General features: G+C 40.2%; 1 protein-coding gene across 2 annotated transcripts in view; it reads left to right on the top strand.

Moving 5' to 3' along the window:
• The window catches only part of EPHA3 (EPH receptor A3), a 229,837-nt gene that overhangs the window by 199,134 nt on the left and 15,803 nt on the right, over nt 1–14,900 (top strand). For both annotated transcript variants that reach the window (XM_075103532.1, XM_075103522.1), the window contains exons 14-15: nt 9,400–9,549; nt 11,490–11,683. In XM_075103532.1, the coding sequence (XP_074959633.1) occupies nt 9,400–9,549; nt 11,490–11,683 (344 nt within the window). The remainder of the gene's footprint in view (nt 1–9,399; nt 9,550–11,489; nt 11,684–14,900) is intronic.

The following is a 14,900-nucleotide window of genomic DNA, read 5'->3' as shown; positions in this document are numbered from 1 at the left end:
CAGTTATACCTGCTCTTGTACCCCTAACTGAGTAAAAACTTGAGTAAAACCAAATAAAAGATCTAGCTTAACTACTAATAAACCTCCTGTGCTCTCTGCTTCTCATATCATGTGTACAAAGTGGTACCCATTTTTTGGAGACGTAATGATATCAGGAAGGAGGCTTGTCTCTAACTCTTTTGTCCTGAGATAGAGAAGCTTTCATCACACAGGGGACTGCCTAATAGTGTAGGCTGCTGCTTGGTTTTGGGTTTTTTTTTCTGGATTTCATCCTGCCTGAAAAGCTACCTGAAAAGCTATGTTGTCAGCTAGGAGCCTTAGAAAAGCCACAGTGTCTTCTAAATACAGCTGAGCTGCACCTCTTGTTCTAACTTGAATAACACTTCTGTTTTATTGTGGAAACCTTGAAGGCATACATTTAACTTTGTGTATGTAGATATTGCACTGGGATGTCTGGGTGCTCACTTTAATACCATTGCAAGTGGATTTTATTAACTTTAGAAAAAGTGGCTTTAATCTCCAGTATCTTAGTTGAGTGTAATTTGCAGCGATGCCTAGTAATCGTCTCCTCTTCACTGTACAAACCAGATTAGAGTAAAACCTATCAGCAAAATCTTAATGTGATTTTTCTAGGGCTCCCTTCATTCCTGATCACTGACAGGGACAATCAATTATTGCGGTAGTTTGCACGCTACCTTCTTTATGGTTGAAGTAAAATAACATGTGACAAATGAGTAAAGAAATCCTAGCTGTTTTCTTACACATTATATATACATTATATACACACACATTTATAGATACATATTTGTCAATCATACCTTCATAACAGGCATAAAGACTCTATGCTTTATTTGACCTTTCAGTGCTTTCTTTGACCTCTGATAAGCTTTGGCATGTTGTTAGAAATATGCAATATGTACCACCTTAGAAAACTGTCTGCAGAGATCTCTCGTGGTTAATATAGAGAGACATTAGTAAGAGAAAGCAGTTTTCATTCTCAGTATAGGTGCAGCATTCATAAGTAAATATTAATATAATGCAAGAGTTCCTCAAGAGAAAATTGTCTGTAGTTCAGCCAGAGGTTTATTGCCTTGTCAGATATGCTTGCCTGCCCTCTTCTTTAAAAACTCCTGTGAAAGTAATGGGTGTTAGCGTCTCCAAGGAAAACAGTTTTAGATATAGCATTTATCTAGTCTCATATTTAACCTCCCTCTCCCAGGATGTATGCTTGCAAGCTAAGGCAATTACTCTGTGTCCTACCGCTACTGCCCACAGGCAGGTGATCACCCCCCCCTCCTTAAGCAGCCACTTACATGTATGGAGATTGCTGTTCTCTTCCTATGCATCCACCCATTCTTTCATTTTCTAAGCAATTTTTCCAAACTTTCTCTTCTTGCTGGTCTCCTTCAGATTCTTTTTAGTTTAACTACGTTTTCCTTAAATGTGATGCCCAAAACAGAATACTAATCTGCAGCACTAAGCATAGCGTATTTATCTCATGTTTCTTACACGTGCCCTTTCTGTTAATATCTCCATGGGTGAGAAGTCTCTATGTCTCCTTCTATCCCCAACACAGCTTTGCCACATGGCTGGTTCACGTCCTTCCGCTCGGACGTATGTATCTCTGCCAGGCTTCGATGTTCAATTCTCTTATTCCAAAATTCATCTGAGCGTGCAAATTAATCTTTAATTTAGTAATGGCATTTTGTGTATTCACATAAAGTGCTGGATATACCTTTGAGTCCTGGTTAACTTAGCCAAAAAAGTTGTAAGGGAGGAAAAAGTAGCTCCCCATCAAACTGCATAGCATACAGCTTTATAAAGGAAGCATGCTTCCCTGAAAATGAAACAAATGCCAGTGACTCATATCCGTGGGTGAGCTAGGACAAACCAAGGTGCACAGGGTTTCAGTGTTTCTGGCCAGAGTTACATGTGAAATTCCTATGGCCAAGTGCAATGTAGATATTTTTTCTTCTTCCTCCTCTTCTTCTGCCACCTATTTTCTAGGCCTACCTGCCTATTTACATTTAGATAGTGAAATCCGATGGAAAGAAACTATTCTGTAAAGTGTAATCATCTGTGTTCAGTAAACTCCATCTGGCATTTATGGTATATATGCAAAGTGCTGCAGGAAGATGTTCAGATAATTAAAACCTTCAAATACAACCTAGGACAAATCTAATTTTCTTCAAAAGTAGTTGCTGAATATACCTCTGCCACATCTTGACTCTGAGAGAAGGACAAGGCTATTTGCTATTCATCTTTTTGCTCAAGTTTCCTTTGAAGTGAATCTTGTATACATGTCCAGGAAGTGTGTCCCTGGAGTATGTTTGATCCCCAGCTTAAACAACTGGGGATCATGAGCGTGAAGCAGAGCTTCAGTCCACTGGAAGAACCTGGGAAGTTCATGTTCCTGCTGCTTAGTGATACCACAAAACACAGGACCATTTCCTAGTCTGCTTCTAGTGCATTTCACAGGCACTAATTATATGGTAAAACCAAGATGAAAATAGTGCCACTTTTTAAAATAATGGCATCATCCCAAACAATTTAATGCCTTTACCAATAAAAGATGACAACTACTCAGCAGGATCTTTGAAAAGACACAAACACCCCCACGCCCCCCCCCCCCCCCCCAAAAAACCTAACAAAAAAACCCCACCAAGTAATAACCACAATCCCAAATATTCAAACAGTAAAGAATGTGTGTTATATTAATGGGTAGAGACTTTTGCCTCCCCTCCACTTCTTCCCACTGCCAGTTGTCCATTTAGTATCGTGGTACCAGGGAAATTTATAGAATTAGCTGCAAAGATAGAAGTTTTATCTATTTAGCCTCCTCTTCTACCTCTATTTTCCACCTGTAAATGTCGAAGCCTGAGAAAAATTCCATTGCTTTAATTTATAATTGCAATTCAAGATTGGTGTATCCCCAAGAAGCCCAGTCAGCCCTTCAGGCATTCAATACGCACCACTGAGTGGGTGAAATTTTATGTTGTTCAGTTCTCAGAAGCTGCGTCTGAAGCTTTGCATAAAGGATATGAACATGTGTCCTTTTATATATCAATAACGTATGTATCCCTTTATATATCAATACATAATCTGTGATATTCGTGCTATTGTACAGGAGCTCTGAAGGACAATGCAAAGATCACAGGTGCATATGTGAAATTCAGGGAATCAAGAGTTGTAAGAAAACTTTGCTACCTGACAGGGTCATTTTTTACCTCCTGAATTATTGTCACTGACTTGATACCACAAAAGGGCTTTGGCAGCCTGTGGTCTGCCTGCTTACAGAAGCAGAAGCCAGCATTTGAATTAGGCTGACTGAGTGTTTGGATTTTTTTTTTTTTACTGAGCCTTTGTGCCGGAGGGGATGTACTGTAATTATCTACATTCTCTGTACCTATTCACTTTTAATTGAAAGGCCAAGATTGTATAAAAATTGTCAGTGTCAAATTGATCCTTTTTATTCTTATTATTTTTAGATGTCTGTATGACAAGTGGGTGGACTAATGACACAGTATGAAGTGGAACTAAATTTAAGCCATCACACATGTAGAGGGACTGTAATTATGTCATTCAAAGGCACAATATTTGGGTAATCAGCAGATGAACTTTGACTACTTAAACGCATAGTTGCATACATCACCGCTCTTCATGGCATTCCAATGTAAAACACTGTCCAGTTATTATATTTGCAAGGATAACTTCTCATTAAATCTACTTCACTTCAAAAAATGCTGTGCTTTGATGGCAAGTATTCTGGTAGCCTGTGCCCCCAGGTAACAGTGTCAGAGCAGGGAGGGCATGGTGAGGCACTGCTCCCTTGTGTGCCCCAGGGAAGGGCACACAGCTCCTTTCTGTTATGCACGCTTTATTGCGGCTGGTGCTTGACAGAGACTTGTCGTGGTTTGTTCATTCCCTAGGTATGCAAAAACACGGTGATACAGTCTGAATGTATTGACTGGTGTGGTAAAAAAAGCCACAAATTCTCTGGCCTGATGAGCATGAGGGAGAGCAGCAGTGCTCCGTTATCCTTTCCCACGTGAGGAGGAGATAATATCAAGATAAAATATTCATTAGTAAGGGATGAACAAGTAGCATCAGGTAATTTTCAGGTGCTTAAGAGGGTAAGTCAGGCTCATCTCACTCACATGAAACCATCTTGCTCTGTACTGGTAAGATATCTCCTGAACTAGACTAAGTCCTTGTGTAATGAATTAAGGTCAGGCTTTTATTTCAGGTTTTTCTGCAAAGTTCTTCTAATAATTCTGTTAGAATCCATTTTTCTTGATTCTCCTCTCCCCAGGCCTGTGGCTTAGTTGCCTGTGGCAGTCACCCGGTAACAGATTATAAATCAGAATATTGGAATGGGTTATGAAGGCCTGGAAACAGCTGCCTTGTGCTGGAGTGCCAGACGCCCTAGAAATAAATTGAGGACTTCATTGACTTTAGATGAATTATGCTGAACGGCCAGATACTGTAGGAATCACAGCTCCATCTAGAGCAGATAAAACTTTCGGTTACTGCTGGCTCACTGATTTCAAACCCCGAGAGTGGTTCTTTGACCTAGACTGCCTGGGATTTTGAGCTGCAATAACAAACTCCCACAGGTTCTAATACTAATGCTTTCTTTCCACTGAAATTCAGGCAGCTTATTTGGCTTCATGATGAGCATGCCCTTAAAGGGAGACCATGACAAAAATATGTAAAACCTGTATTTATCTTCAGAAAATAATCAGTAAATATATTACCAATAACTAGCGATGCATGCATATGCAGATTTCTCTTTATAAGCCTGTATCAAATAGATTTAGGCAAACTTTTTCCTAGGCATATCTGTAATAATTTTTCATTTAGAAAGTTTGTCTTACATGTTCAGCCCCAATAGTACGAATTTGGAGGGGCAGGAGCCCAGTAATACCAACCAATAATATTAGAGTTTGAGATTTGCCAGTGGAGGATAAGCAAAAAAGATAGCAGATAAGGATGATTGAATTGATTGAAAGCCTAATGGTCATACATTGCATTATTAATAAAAAAAACAAACCAGCAACCCAGGTAGGATTTCTTAGCATTTTCATCATAACAGTTTACAGAGTAGGTATCATTATACTAGTTTTAAATATTGGGAGACTGGGGAAAGGGGATAAAAAACAAGAGGCAAGTAAAGAAACAACTATGGGAGCTTAGTTTTCCTAGCTCCAACTCTGTGGTCTAGGAGAAGGTGTTTGGTTTAATTTATGCAAATACCTTTGATCCTGGCAAAGGGTATTGCAAAGAATATCCCAATTTCTGGCAAAGCAGAAAATTGAAGAGGTGATATGTATTTAAATGAGATGTGTATTTCTCAAAAGTGGTGGAATTGAAAAGGGATTTTTCTAATGCTGAATTATTATGTTTTTTAATTTCAAAATAGATTATTTGAATTACAGCAAGTCCTATAATTTTCAAAGGTAATAGCAATAGAAAACTGTTCCTTTAATTTGGTACGACTCTTCAGATTTTCTGCATATATTGATATTTGGACACCTGCTAAAATGTGAATGTTGCATAATCCTTTGGGGGAGATTGTTTTTGTGTTAAAATGCTTATTTGTCTAAAAAATATTTACCAGAACTCTCCTTTTTTGCTGTTCTTGCTTGTAAATTATTCAAAACACAAGTCAACCAAGTCCCTTTTTAAATACAAAGATAAGATTGACATTTTTATGACAAACTGGGGAGTAGAATAGCAAAATTATAGTTTTACACTCTAGTCAGTGGCAGTTGATTTCTTTTTTAGCTACATTTTAATAATCTTATTTTACTCGTTTATGTCAATACTACATGTATCTGTAAGCTTGTATAGAGTTACAGCTGAGACTTAGCAAAGAAAATTTATTTCCTTGTAATGGAATCTAGGGTTCTTGTACCTTCATTTTTCACTAGAAAAAACAAAGCCAGAACAACTTTGTTTCTCTGAGTTCATAATCTTCCTTATGATGCAATAAAGCAGTCCCAAAATGTTAGGAGACTAATTAATGTCATTTTGTGTAAATGTGTTTCTCAAATTGTATAAATTACTTTTTCCATAACATTGTAAAGCTAAAGACCTTCTATCGAATGTGATATTTCCTGCCCTTGCCTAAAGTGCTCATGTTCTAGCCATGAGCACATTTTTCCATGTGACGTCTGGCAACTATTTCTCTAGGGTTCAGCAAGAAGGGTTCCATTTTCGTATCTTAACATGAAATTAAAAGAAGCCACTCACAGAAATTCACATTCTTTAGAGAGTAAGATTCTGAAAACTCAAAAATGATACTTCTGTGTTTCACAGAACCAGCCATTATGCTGATGCAAGAAAAACGACGTAACTACCCTCTGCATCAAGGGCTTTCTTATGAGGCACGACATAGTTATATGTTCTGCCATCCTTCTATTTAAAATGTAGCTGAAGCAAATGCTGGAGAATGAGGCCCAGCCTGTCTACATCGCCACAACCCCACTGATGACACTTAGCTCTGTACCTTGCTTTCCTTCAAATCAGATGGCCCAGTCTCTTTCCCAGCAGCACTGATGCCTGTGGGCACAAGGGGAGGAGGGTTCAGGAGAAGTGGAGGCTTGGGGCTTGTCTGATGTGGCAGTGCTACCATTGGAAGCAGCAAGGATCAACAGTTACCTGTCTTATGTCTCCACCTGGCCAGGAATTTGAAACATCACATCTCAAGCTGAATGCCAGTGTTGGTCTGGCTTGGTCCCTGCGGGACACACTCACCTGTGGGAGCGCTGGCAGGGGGTTGGATCTCAGAAGCCCCTGCCAGCCATGGGGCATAGTGGTGGCCCCTTGTGCCTGGGCTCCAGCAGCCCCACGAGCTGCAAGTTCCTTTCCAGATGCGTTCCACAGGGTTGAGTTTGATCTGTAGAAGTCCTTTGCAGTTTACCTCTTGGGTAGCATAGAGGCAGTTTTGTCCTGGGAGTTGAGATGGGCTGGGGTGGGCGAGCACCCTGCGGGCAGGTCCGTGCTGGGAGGGCTGGCATCCTCAGCAAGCAGCCCATGCTTCCCCCCACCCGCTCCTCTGTGTAGGCAGCGCTCGGGCACCTTGGCCTTGCAGCTGCGCTATAAATTCGCTCAGTTTTGCGGGCGACTTCTGAGCCTGTGGGACAAGCGGGAGACATTTGATTTGGAAGCTCTTTCTGTTCATGGGGTTTTGTCTGTGTAAATTTAAGACATGGCTTTCCCCCCGGCATTGACATTCTTTATTGGAAATCAAAGTTCACTCTACTGGTATGTGTAGAAAAAAGGCTGAAAAAGTGGGATTGATTTCTTTATCATCCACATATCTAAAAGTGTGAGTGGATTTGTTGTGAAAAGACTAGGGCACAGGAGAGTTTCCCTTCTTTCTTGGCTGTGCCTTGGACTCACTGAGGGACCCTGGACGTTTGTAAAGTACGTATACTATAGTTTCTCAACAGAGTATGAGAAAATCAAAATAATTTTTACATTCTCAGTGCTGTTATGGAGCAGCATTGGGAATTGTGAATACACTTATAATGAATAGAAAATACGATGTGCTTTTTGTGACTAAAGGATATCATCTTATAGATTTCCAAGTCTGCAAGAGGGAGATGTCTGGCTTCTGTGATGAAACACTGGTTTCAAATACTGCGATTTATTTTCTGTGTCCTATTTGTTGTTCCACAAATAATGTGGAAATTAAGTGTTTACCTAGTGTTAAGGGTTGTGTGCAAAATAAAGGTTTGTCTTTTGATTAAGGTAGGTAGTCTGCTAAGTAGGATGGAGGGATCTATATAAACTCTATGCCAAGACAGATTCCCTCTCTGACCTTTGCCAAGTCTCTAAGACATATCTAGTGACATTTTGCAGGTCTAAACTGCAGCCTGAGTTAAAGCCTATCTGCGTTGCTTATATTTAATCTAATTTGTGCAGTATTAACCACGAGATTACAGATGCTTAAGCTCCAGCATGGGTTTTATTTAGGTTTCTAATTAACACTAACGTCCACATTTCTATTGTTAACCGAGGTAGTTAATCTAAAGCTGGTGAGTGTATGGCTACCCTCAGTGCAGGTACCCTTTATGGAAGCATAGGCAAAGCATTAATATCTTTACATTTTATTTCTTGCTCGTTAGTCAGTGGAAATAAGACCACTCCCTTCCCATACAGGTTATTGTGAGGATAGATGTATGATCAGACTGTAGCATAAATGGGATTGCAGAGCACCTCAAATAGCTAGTCTAGTGTGAAATATTCAGGATATATCCCTGTACATGTTGTGCATCCCTGGAACTGGAAAAGACTTTAGCTATCAGAGTTTTCTATATTCAAATACATTCACTCCAGAATTACCTTAAGTAACAACTTTTGCACTGCTCTCTTTTAGGACTGACTTTTCCTAATGTGTGACTCACAAATTAGAGTATTAAAAACCTCTGTCAAAGCTGGCACCATTGGAAATTGTTTCTTTCCTCTAATTCTCATATTGCAGAAACTCAGCCTGAGACTGCTTGTGTGCATTTTACTAATTTGACCTATGGCACCAAATGGTGGCCATAATTAGAGATGTTCCCTTAACTACAATATTAATTGTAATGGTAGCTTTAATTCTATTCAAGTTTACATCATTTAATGATGGCGTGCTTCTCTTGTGACTGTAAAAAAATGTTTAAGACTGCTTCCCCAGCTGACACTTTCGCACTCTCCCCTCTGCACAGATGACCCTATCCAAATCTGTCTTTCGGTGACTGTCTCTGATGGCTTTGGAGTGGGAAATTTGTGCATAATGTCACAGTCACTGCCTTGTACAATTGGAGGTTTGGCATTAGTGAAACAGAGCAACATCGTGGCCCCTCATTTTTCTTGAATGTCCTGGAGAGGATGGGGGGAAAACCACGGTGAAACCTCGCAGGTTCCACACCAACAGGGAATTCACTTGAAACACCTTACAGATAGCCAAATCCAGCCCTCTTGTGCTGTGCAAAGGGATTTACGATGTAAGCAAGGACCTCGTACTAGCTTTTTCATCCTTTTGCTGTATGACTTTCTTGCCCATTTCCAAACATTTTATAACTGAAAATCAACCATACTTAACTTACCATTCGTTATTATCTGTGGATATTATGCTACACATTAGTTTATATGTGTGCATATCTATATATATATGTACACGCATACAGTATCTGTGCTATGCTATGTATCTATAGCTTCAGTAGATTTTGCACTGTAATGTACTTTCCTCTGCTTTAATGACAAATGGCAATAGTGTTTTCCAGCTTATGCTGTTTTTACACCAATATAATGATAACTGAGAATCTCAGAGATAAAATAAATAATAATGCAAAATTATGTTCATTGTGTTACGGTAAAATGGACTGGTTTATTTTGTTTTGCTCCTAGGGGGGCAAGATTCCTATCCGATGGACATCACCAGAAGCCATTGCATATCGGAAGTTCACATCAGCCAGTGATGCGTGGAGCTATGGGATTGTTCTCTGGGAGGTGATGTCTTATGGAGAAAGACCATACTGGGAGATGTCCAACCAGGATGTGAGTATATTGTTATCTGAGTTATGTTCTCAAATAAAGGATCAAGCTGTGAAAGGAAGTGAAGCATAATGAAACCAGGTGGCTTTGAGTTTTCGACGTTGACATTGAATAAGATGTAGAAATTAAAATCTCCAAATCTCCCTGGTCAAGTAAAAGTTCTAATGAACTTGACAAATCATCAACATCTTTATAGAAGGGTATCTTGGACCTCTGAAGGAACTTATTAAAGAATCTCATCACACTGGTGTTTCTTCATAGGATGATTCAAACAATTCCAATGCAATTAGGTGATTGCCTTTAAATTCCTTAGCTTATTGTTAGAAAACCTTCCTAAATGTCTGTTGATCCCCTTTGGTTCCACTTGTATAATATTCTGTAGAAGTTTTCTGTAATTGTCAAATACACAGAATACATTGCTCTTGGTGATTGTGAGAAAGAGAAGCAGCATTTCTGCAAAGAGTTTAAGTATGAAACCAAATTACTTCTGGAAGTAATCAACAGGGAAAATGAGAAGTAGAGGGATCTTGATTAGAAGACTGCCAATAGAGGCTTCTTTGCAACATTAGTAAACTATCCAAGCTTGCAATCCAAATGATTAATGGATCACTCCCTGTATTTTTGTAAGAAGCATGATGTTTCCCCAGATAAGACTTCTATTATATCTATTTTGGGTTCTTTTTTTGTTGTCTTATTAATCCTAGAGTTATTCCACAGGAGTTACTTATCAACTGAATTTTCTGAAGTGCAGTAACTAACACAAATAGATTTCCAAAGGGGATGGTGTGTAGAGTTACTAGTACTAAATTTTAAAAAGTCAGTAATATAAATGTAGTCAGACATTCTCTATATTACTTTGTTAAACAAGGAAAAATAGAAGAACACTTCCTTTCAGATTAATACATCTGGAACCGAAGTCTCTGCAGAAAACTATGTATTTCTTCGAATTAGTCATGAACTTTTTTTTTATTGTTTGTGGAGATTAATGAAGCGTGTTAGGTAGGCTGGTACACTAATGGAATGCCTTTAATAATATCATATTAAAATCAGAAACAGAAGGATTAACCTATGGCTGCTTAACCCATGGACTGTTTTCCTATCCCTCTTCTGACTTAGAATAGTTTTCCCTGCTTTTGAATTAACTGATCCAGGTAAAAAAAAAAAAAAAGCAAGATTAACAGAGTATGACTTTATAATTTTCAACTTAGAATACATTAGGGGTTTTATTCATCGTGCAATAGATATTGTAGGACTGATCAGGAGGTGTTATACACTAGTGAAAAAGTTGTATTAAAAAGCTTTATAACAGTATAAATTCAGGGCTAATTTTTTTTCAGTCTAGACAAATGGTAGACAATCTAGACAAATTTTGTCAATCTAGACAAATGAAAAGAGAATTGGGCCTGCACTGCCTAGTAGGAAGAGTACAGTTATCCCTCTGGTAAGTTTTAATAATATTTTCTGGCCCTGTGAGATCATCCACAAGACCTTCTGTCTGTCAGTTCGGGATGTCCTGTGAGGGGGTAGGTTGGTTTTCTGCCGAGTGCAGTGCCCACTGGAGAGTGTGGAAGGCATGTGTTGCTTAGAGTTGTCAGATGAGAGATATTCAAGACCTTTTGAAGTTTGTCATAGTTAAGTAAGCGCCTTACTACCTGTAGCTTTTGTTTATGGATTTAGTTAATCACGGGTGAGTTTTGGAGATCCTTTCTAGACTCTCACCTTCCTCAAAGTCACATACTGTATCTTAACTCCCCTTTCTGTATGCCTAATTTACTGCCTGGTTTACTTTGCAGATAAACCAGAGGCATTGCACGACAAGACAATTAGTGAATAAACACATTTGTTTAAACATAAAATGTCCATGTTAATGTGGTTCACAAAACTGATAAAAACAGATTGATTTAAGTGCCTTTAAGTTTTCAAAAACTTTTATCCTTGTGCAGGTGATTAAGGCTGTTGATGAAGGGTACCGCTTGCCACCACCTATGGACTGCCCAGCTGCCTTGTATCAGCTGATGCTGGACTGTTGGCAGAAAGACAGAAACAACAGACCCAAGTTTGAGCAGATTGTCAGCATCCTGGATAAGCTGATCCGTAATCCCAGCAGTCTGAAAATAATCACCAATGCAGCAGCAAGGTGACATATTAGATCTTACATTGCACATAAATAAATGTCTTTGATTTCTTCATCTTCCGTAATTAGAAATCATTTACTTTGTTCGCCCACTTTTTCAACTTTTAACCATAGCTGTTTGCAATCTTGAAGGCTAGAGAAAGCTTCCTGACTATCCTTTTGAGAGAAGGATTTAATATTATTTTTATTTTTATTATTGCTGTTATTTTTATTAATGATTTGCTATTACGTATTCAAATCGTGAAAAGCTGTTATTTTTAGTGTTATGAAAACCATTGTAAGATTAAGCGGAGGTTTGGGGGAAAAACACAGATGGCAGATTTGGCCATCACGTGATCTTCCTTTCCCTTCTGACTTTATGTGGTGTTTTAAGTGCTTAGTGTTTCATAGGTTACGGCTAGCCATGTTTCTAAGTATCTTTCTGAATTGGGTCCAAACACATATCCGACACTCTCGTGCTCTGCTCTGACAAGTCACCCTAACTTTAACAGTATGAATAATCATTTTGCTTTCAGTAGGACTCATAAACTTAAAAATGCACTTACGTTCCCTGTTAGATCAATGCCTTAACCAGGAATTCATTTCCAACCTGTGCAATATTCCTTATTGCATTAAAAACATTCATTTATAATCCTGATTAGTCAACACTCTGGAACATCACTATGATGAGGTAAGGGTTATCTCATTGAGGAAGAGTAACTGAAGAGTGTGGTGACACCTAAGGACATAATGAGGGTATGGTGAAATAAGAGCTTTAGTTAAGTAGAGTTTAAGCGGATTGGTTTGTATAACACACAAAATGTCAAACTCCTAGTGAAGTGATCTGAAAAGATGTAGAATTACTTTTACCGTGAACGCTAGTGCAAAATCCTCTGTCTGCAAAGCAGGCAGAGTCAGGGAGACATGCGCTCTGCTGCTTCAGACCCAGGTCTTGGAGAGTGTTTCAGTGGGCAAGAGACCATAGTCTGACATGAGGCAAGTTTCAAAAAGGAACACAGCAAAACATTCCTCTCAGGCCTTTACTTGTAACACAGCACACTTCTCTCCATAGCAATCGAATGGAAAAGCACAGAAGAAAAATGGAGCTAAGGCAGTGAGAAGAACCGCATTGATGCTGCAGCCTGCTGTGCAGGTGACATGGACCTTGCCTCCTTTTTCCTGCCTACTAGCATTGTGTTGCATCCTGAGCTGGAGGCTGGCCATCCTAATTGCCTCCTACTGCCACTCCAGAGGCGTGAAAAAGAAAACAGAAACAGGAGGAGGGAGGCAGCCATACTAATGGGATTTGCTTTTAAAAATATATAACGAGAATACTGCTTGCACAGTAATTATGTTTCAACAATTTAATTGGTGAGCATTTAACACATAGCAAACCAACACGCTTACCAAAGCAATTATTTCTGTTACCTGCCAGGAAACAGAAAACAAAAAAACCCCAACCAACCAACCAAAAACTTGTTGGAAAAAACCCTAAACTGTTTAAATGCTATCTTCTAGTCAAGTGTATTTCTTCTAAAGACCTTACACCCTCATTTGGCAATTGACTGGTGGAAATAATTATTTTGTAGGGATATACTGAAGCAATCTCCTGAACAGAGGAGTTGGGAATCATGACTATCATGTTTTGGTTTGGGGATTTGATTGCAGAAACCAGTGCTGCATGTTTTCCATTCCAAACAGAAGCAAAATGTTCTCTGTTTGCTGTCCTTCCAGTTAGGGGATTGAACCAGAGCAGAGCTGAAAACAATAGTGAACGATCGCTTCCAGTTTACCTCTTCTTAGCCAGTAAAAGCTGATATCCCCTAACAGAGACCAAATTCAGTCCAAGTAATGCTTGCACCTGCTGGGTTCCGTGCAGGAGCACCACAGTGCAGTATTGCTCTCTCCCTTCTCTCTCTTGCTCTCTTTGCTCCGATTTCATTTTATGCTTTACTGGTGCAGGCAGCAGAGGCTGCACATCAGTACCATGATAACGGGCTCTCTGCTCATGGCACAGTGTGGGGAAGGAAGGAGGGGACATCCCAAAGATGCTTTAGGTGAGCTCTCAGTGAAATGCTCCTCATGGTAGGCTGCTGCTTTGGCTTTGATGTGGAGCACGTTACTGAGGAGGGGAATGTCAAAGGTGATCTTTATTCCCTCCTTCCCAATTACCTTTCCGCTACTATGTCCTTGCACTCCTTGCATTCCCAAGCAGTGCAGTATCTCTCCCTCTCTGCAGCTCCTCACTCCCCGGTGACAGACGGGGGGCTGTGGGGTCCAGGTGGTGGGCACACCGGCATGGGTGAGCCCAAGTCCTTCCCTTCTGGGAAGCCATTTTTTGCAGTTCAGGGAAGGTGTGATCCATGGTCCCTCCATCTCACTCTCCCCGTGTCAGTGTCTTCAGACCAACCCAGGCTATCCTTAAACTTGAGTAAAACCAAGAATTAGGTATGACTACATGAGGGGTGCTGGGCAGTCCTGTGCAGATGTGGAAATCTGTGACCATCCCCATGTAACCATTGCCAAACTGACTAATCTCAAACCTCAGACCTGGCTGAAAACTTGCAGCCAGCTCCACACCCTCTTCATGTCTTGCAAAGAGGCTCTGCTGGCAGGTGATGTGCGCTCCTTCTGCAGCGGGAGCCGGTGGTGCTGCTGGCAAGGGACTGAGCACTGGAGGTCCAGCATTGCTTTCTGACAGAGTGACAGAGAAAAATGAGAAGCCAGATTTAAAATGGGTTTGGATCTTGATGTAGCTTTATCTGCAGAAATATGTAACTGATACGAAAGGGCAGTGAGTCAGAGCAGCTTCTCGAGGAGACCCGCAGTCGGATCCCTGCCGGTATCTTGTACTGTCAGCAGCCAGAGAGGGACAGGCGTCAATGCAGAGGTAAAGCACTCTGCGACTCAGCCCCAAGGGCTCAGGGGATTACGTCGGCTCAGATGGCTGCTCTCAGTTGTTATTTGAGCCTGTAGTACTCCTGCAGCACCTCTCCTCATACCCAAAATAAGCAATTAATCTAAATTACAGAGGTCCCAGCTCTCTTTTAGCCATGTCTGTGGTGCTACTGGAAGAATGCTAAAGCTTTATGCCCACCATATGCTCGTAGGTGTTCAGAATACACTTGGTCAGGAAAAATGTTTAACCTGACGATGTCTGTTGCAGATGCAAAGCCTGTCTCTTCTTACAGATTTTAGAGCTGATGTTTATTTAAAATAGCCACAGTGCTGTTGTAGCCTA

This window comes from Phalacrocorax aristotelis, chromosome 1, assembly GCF_949628215.1.
Source record: "Phalacrocorax aristotelis chromosome 1, bGulAri2.1, whole genome shotgun sequence".
NCBI lineage: Eukaryota > Metazoa > Chordata > Aves > Suliformes > Phalacrocoracidae > Phalacrocorax > Phalacrocorax aristotelis.
The sequence above is the reverse complement of the archived record's forward strand: the minus strand, read 5'-3'. Positions and strand labels throughout refer to the sequence as shown.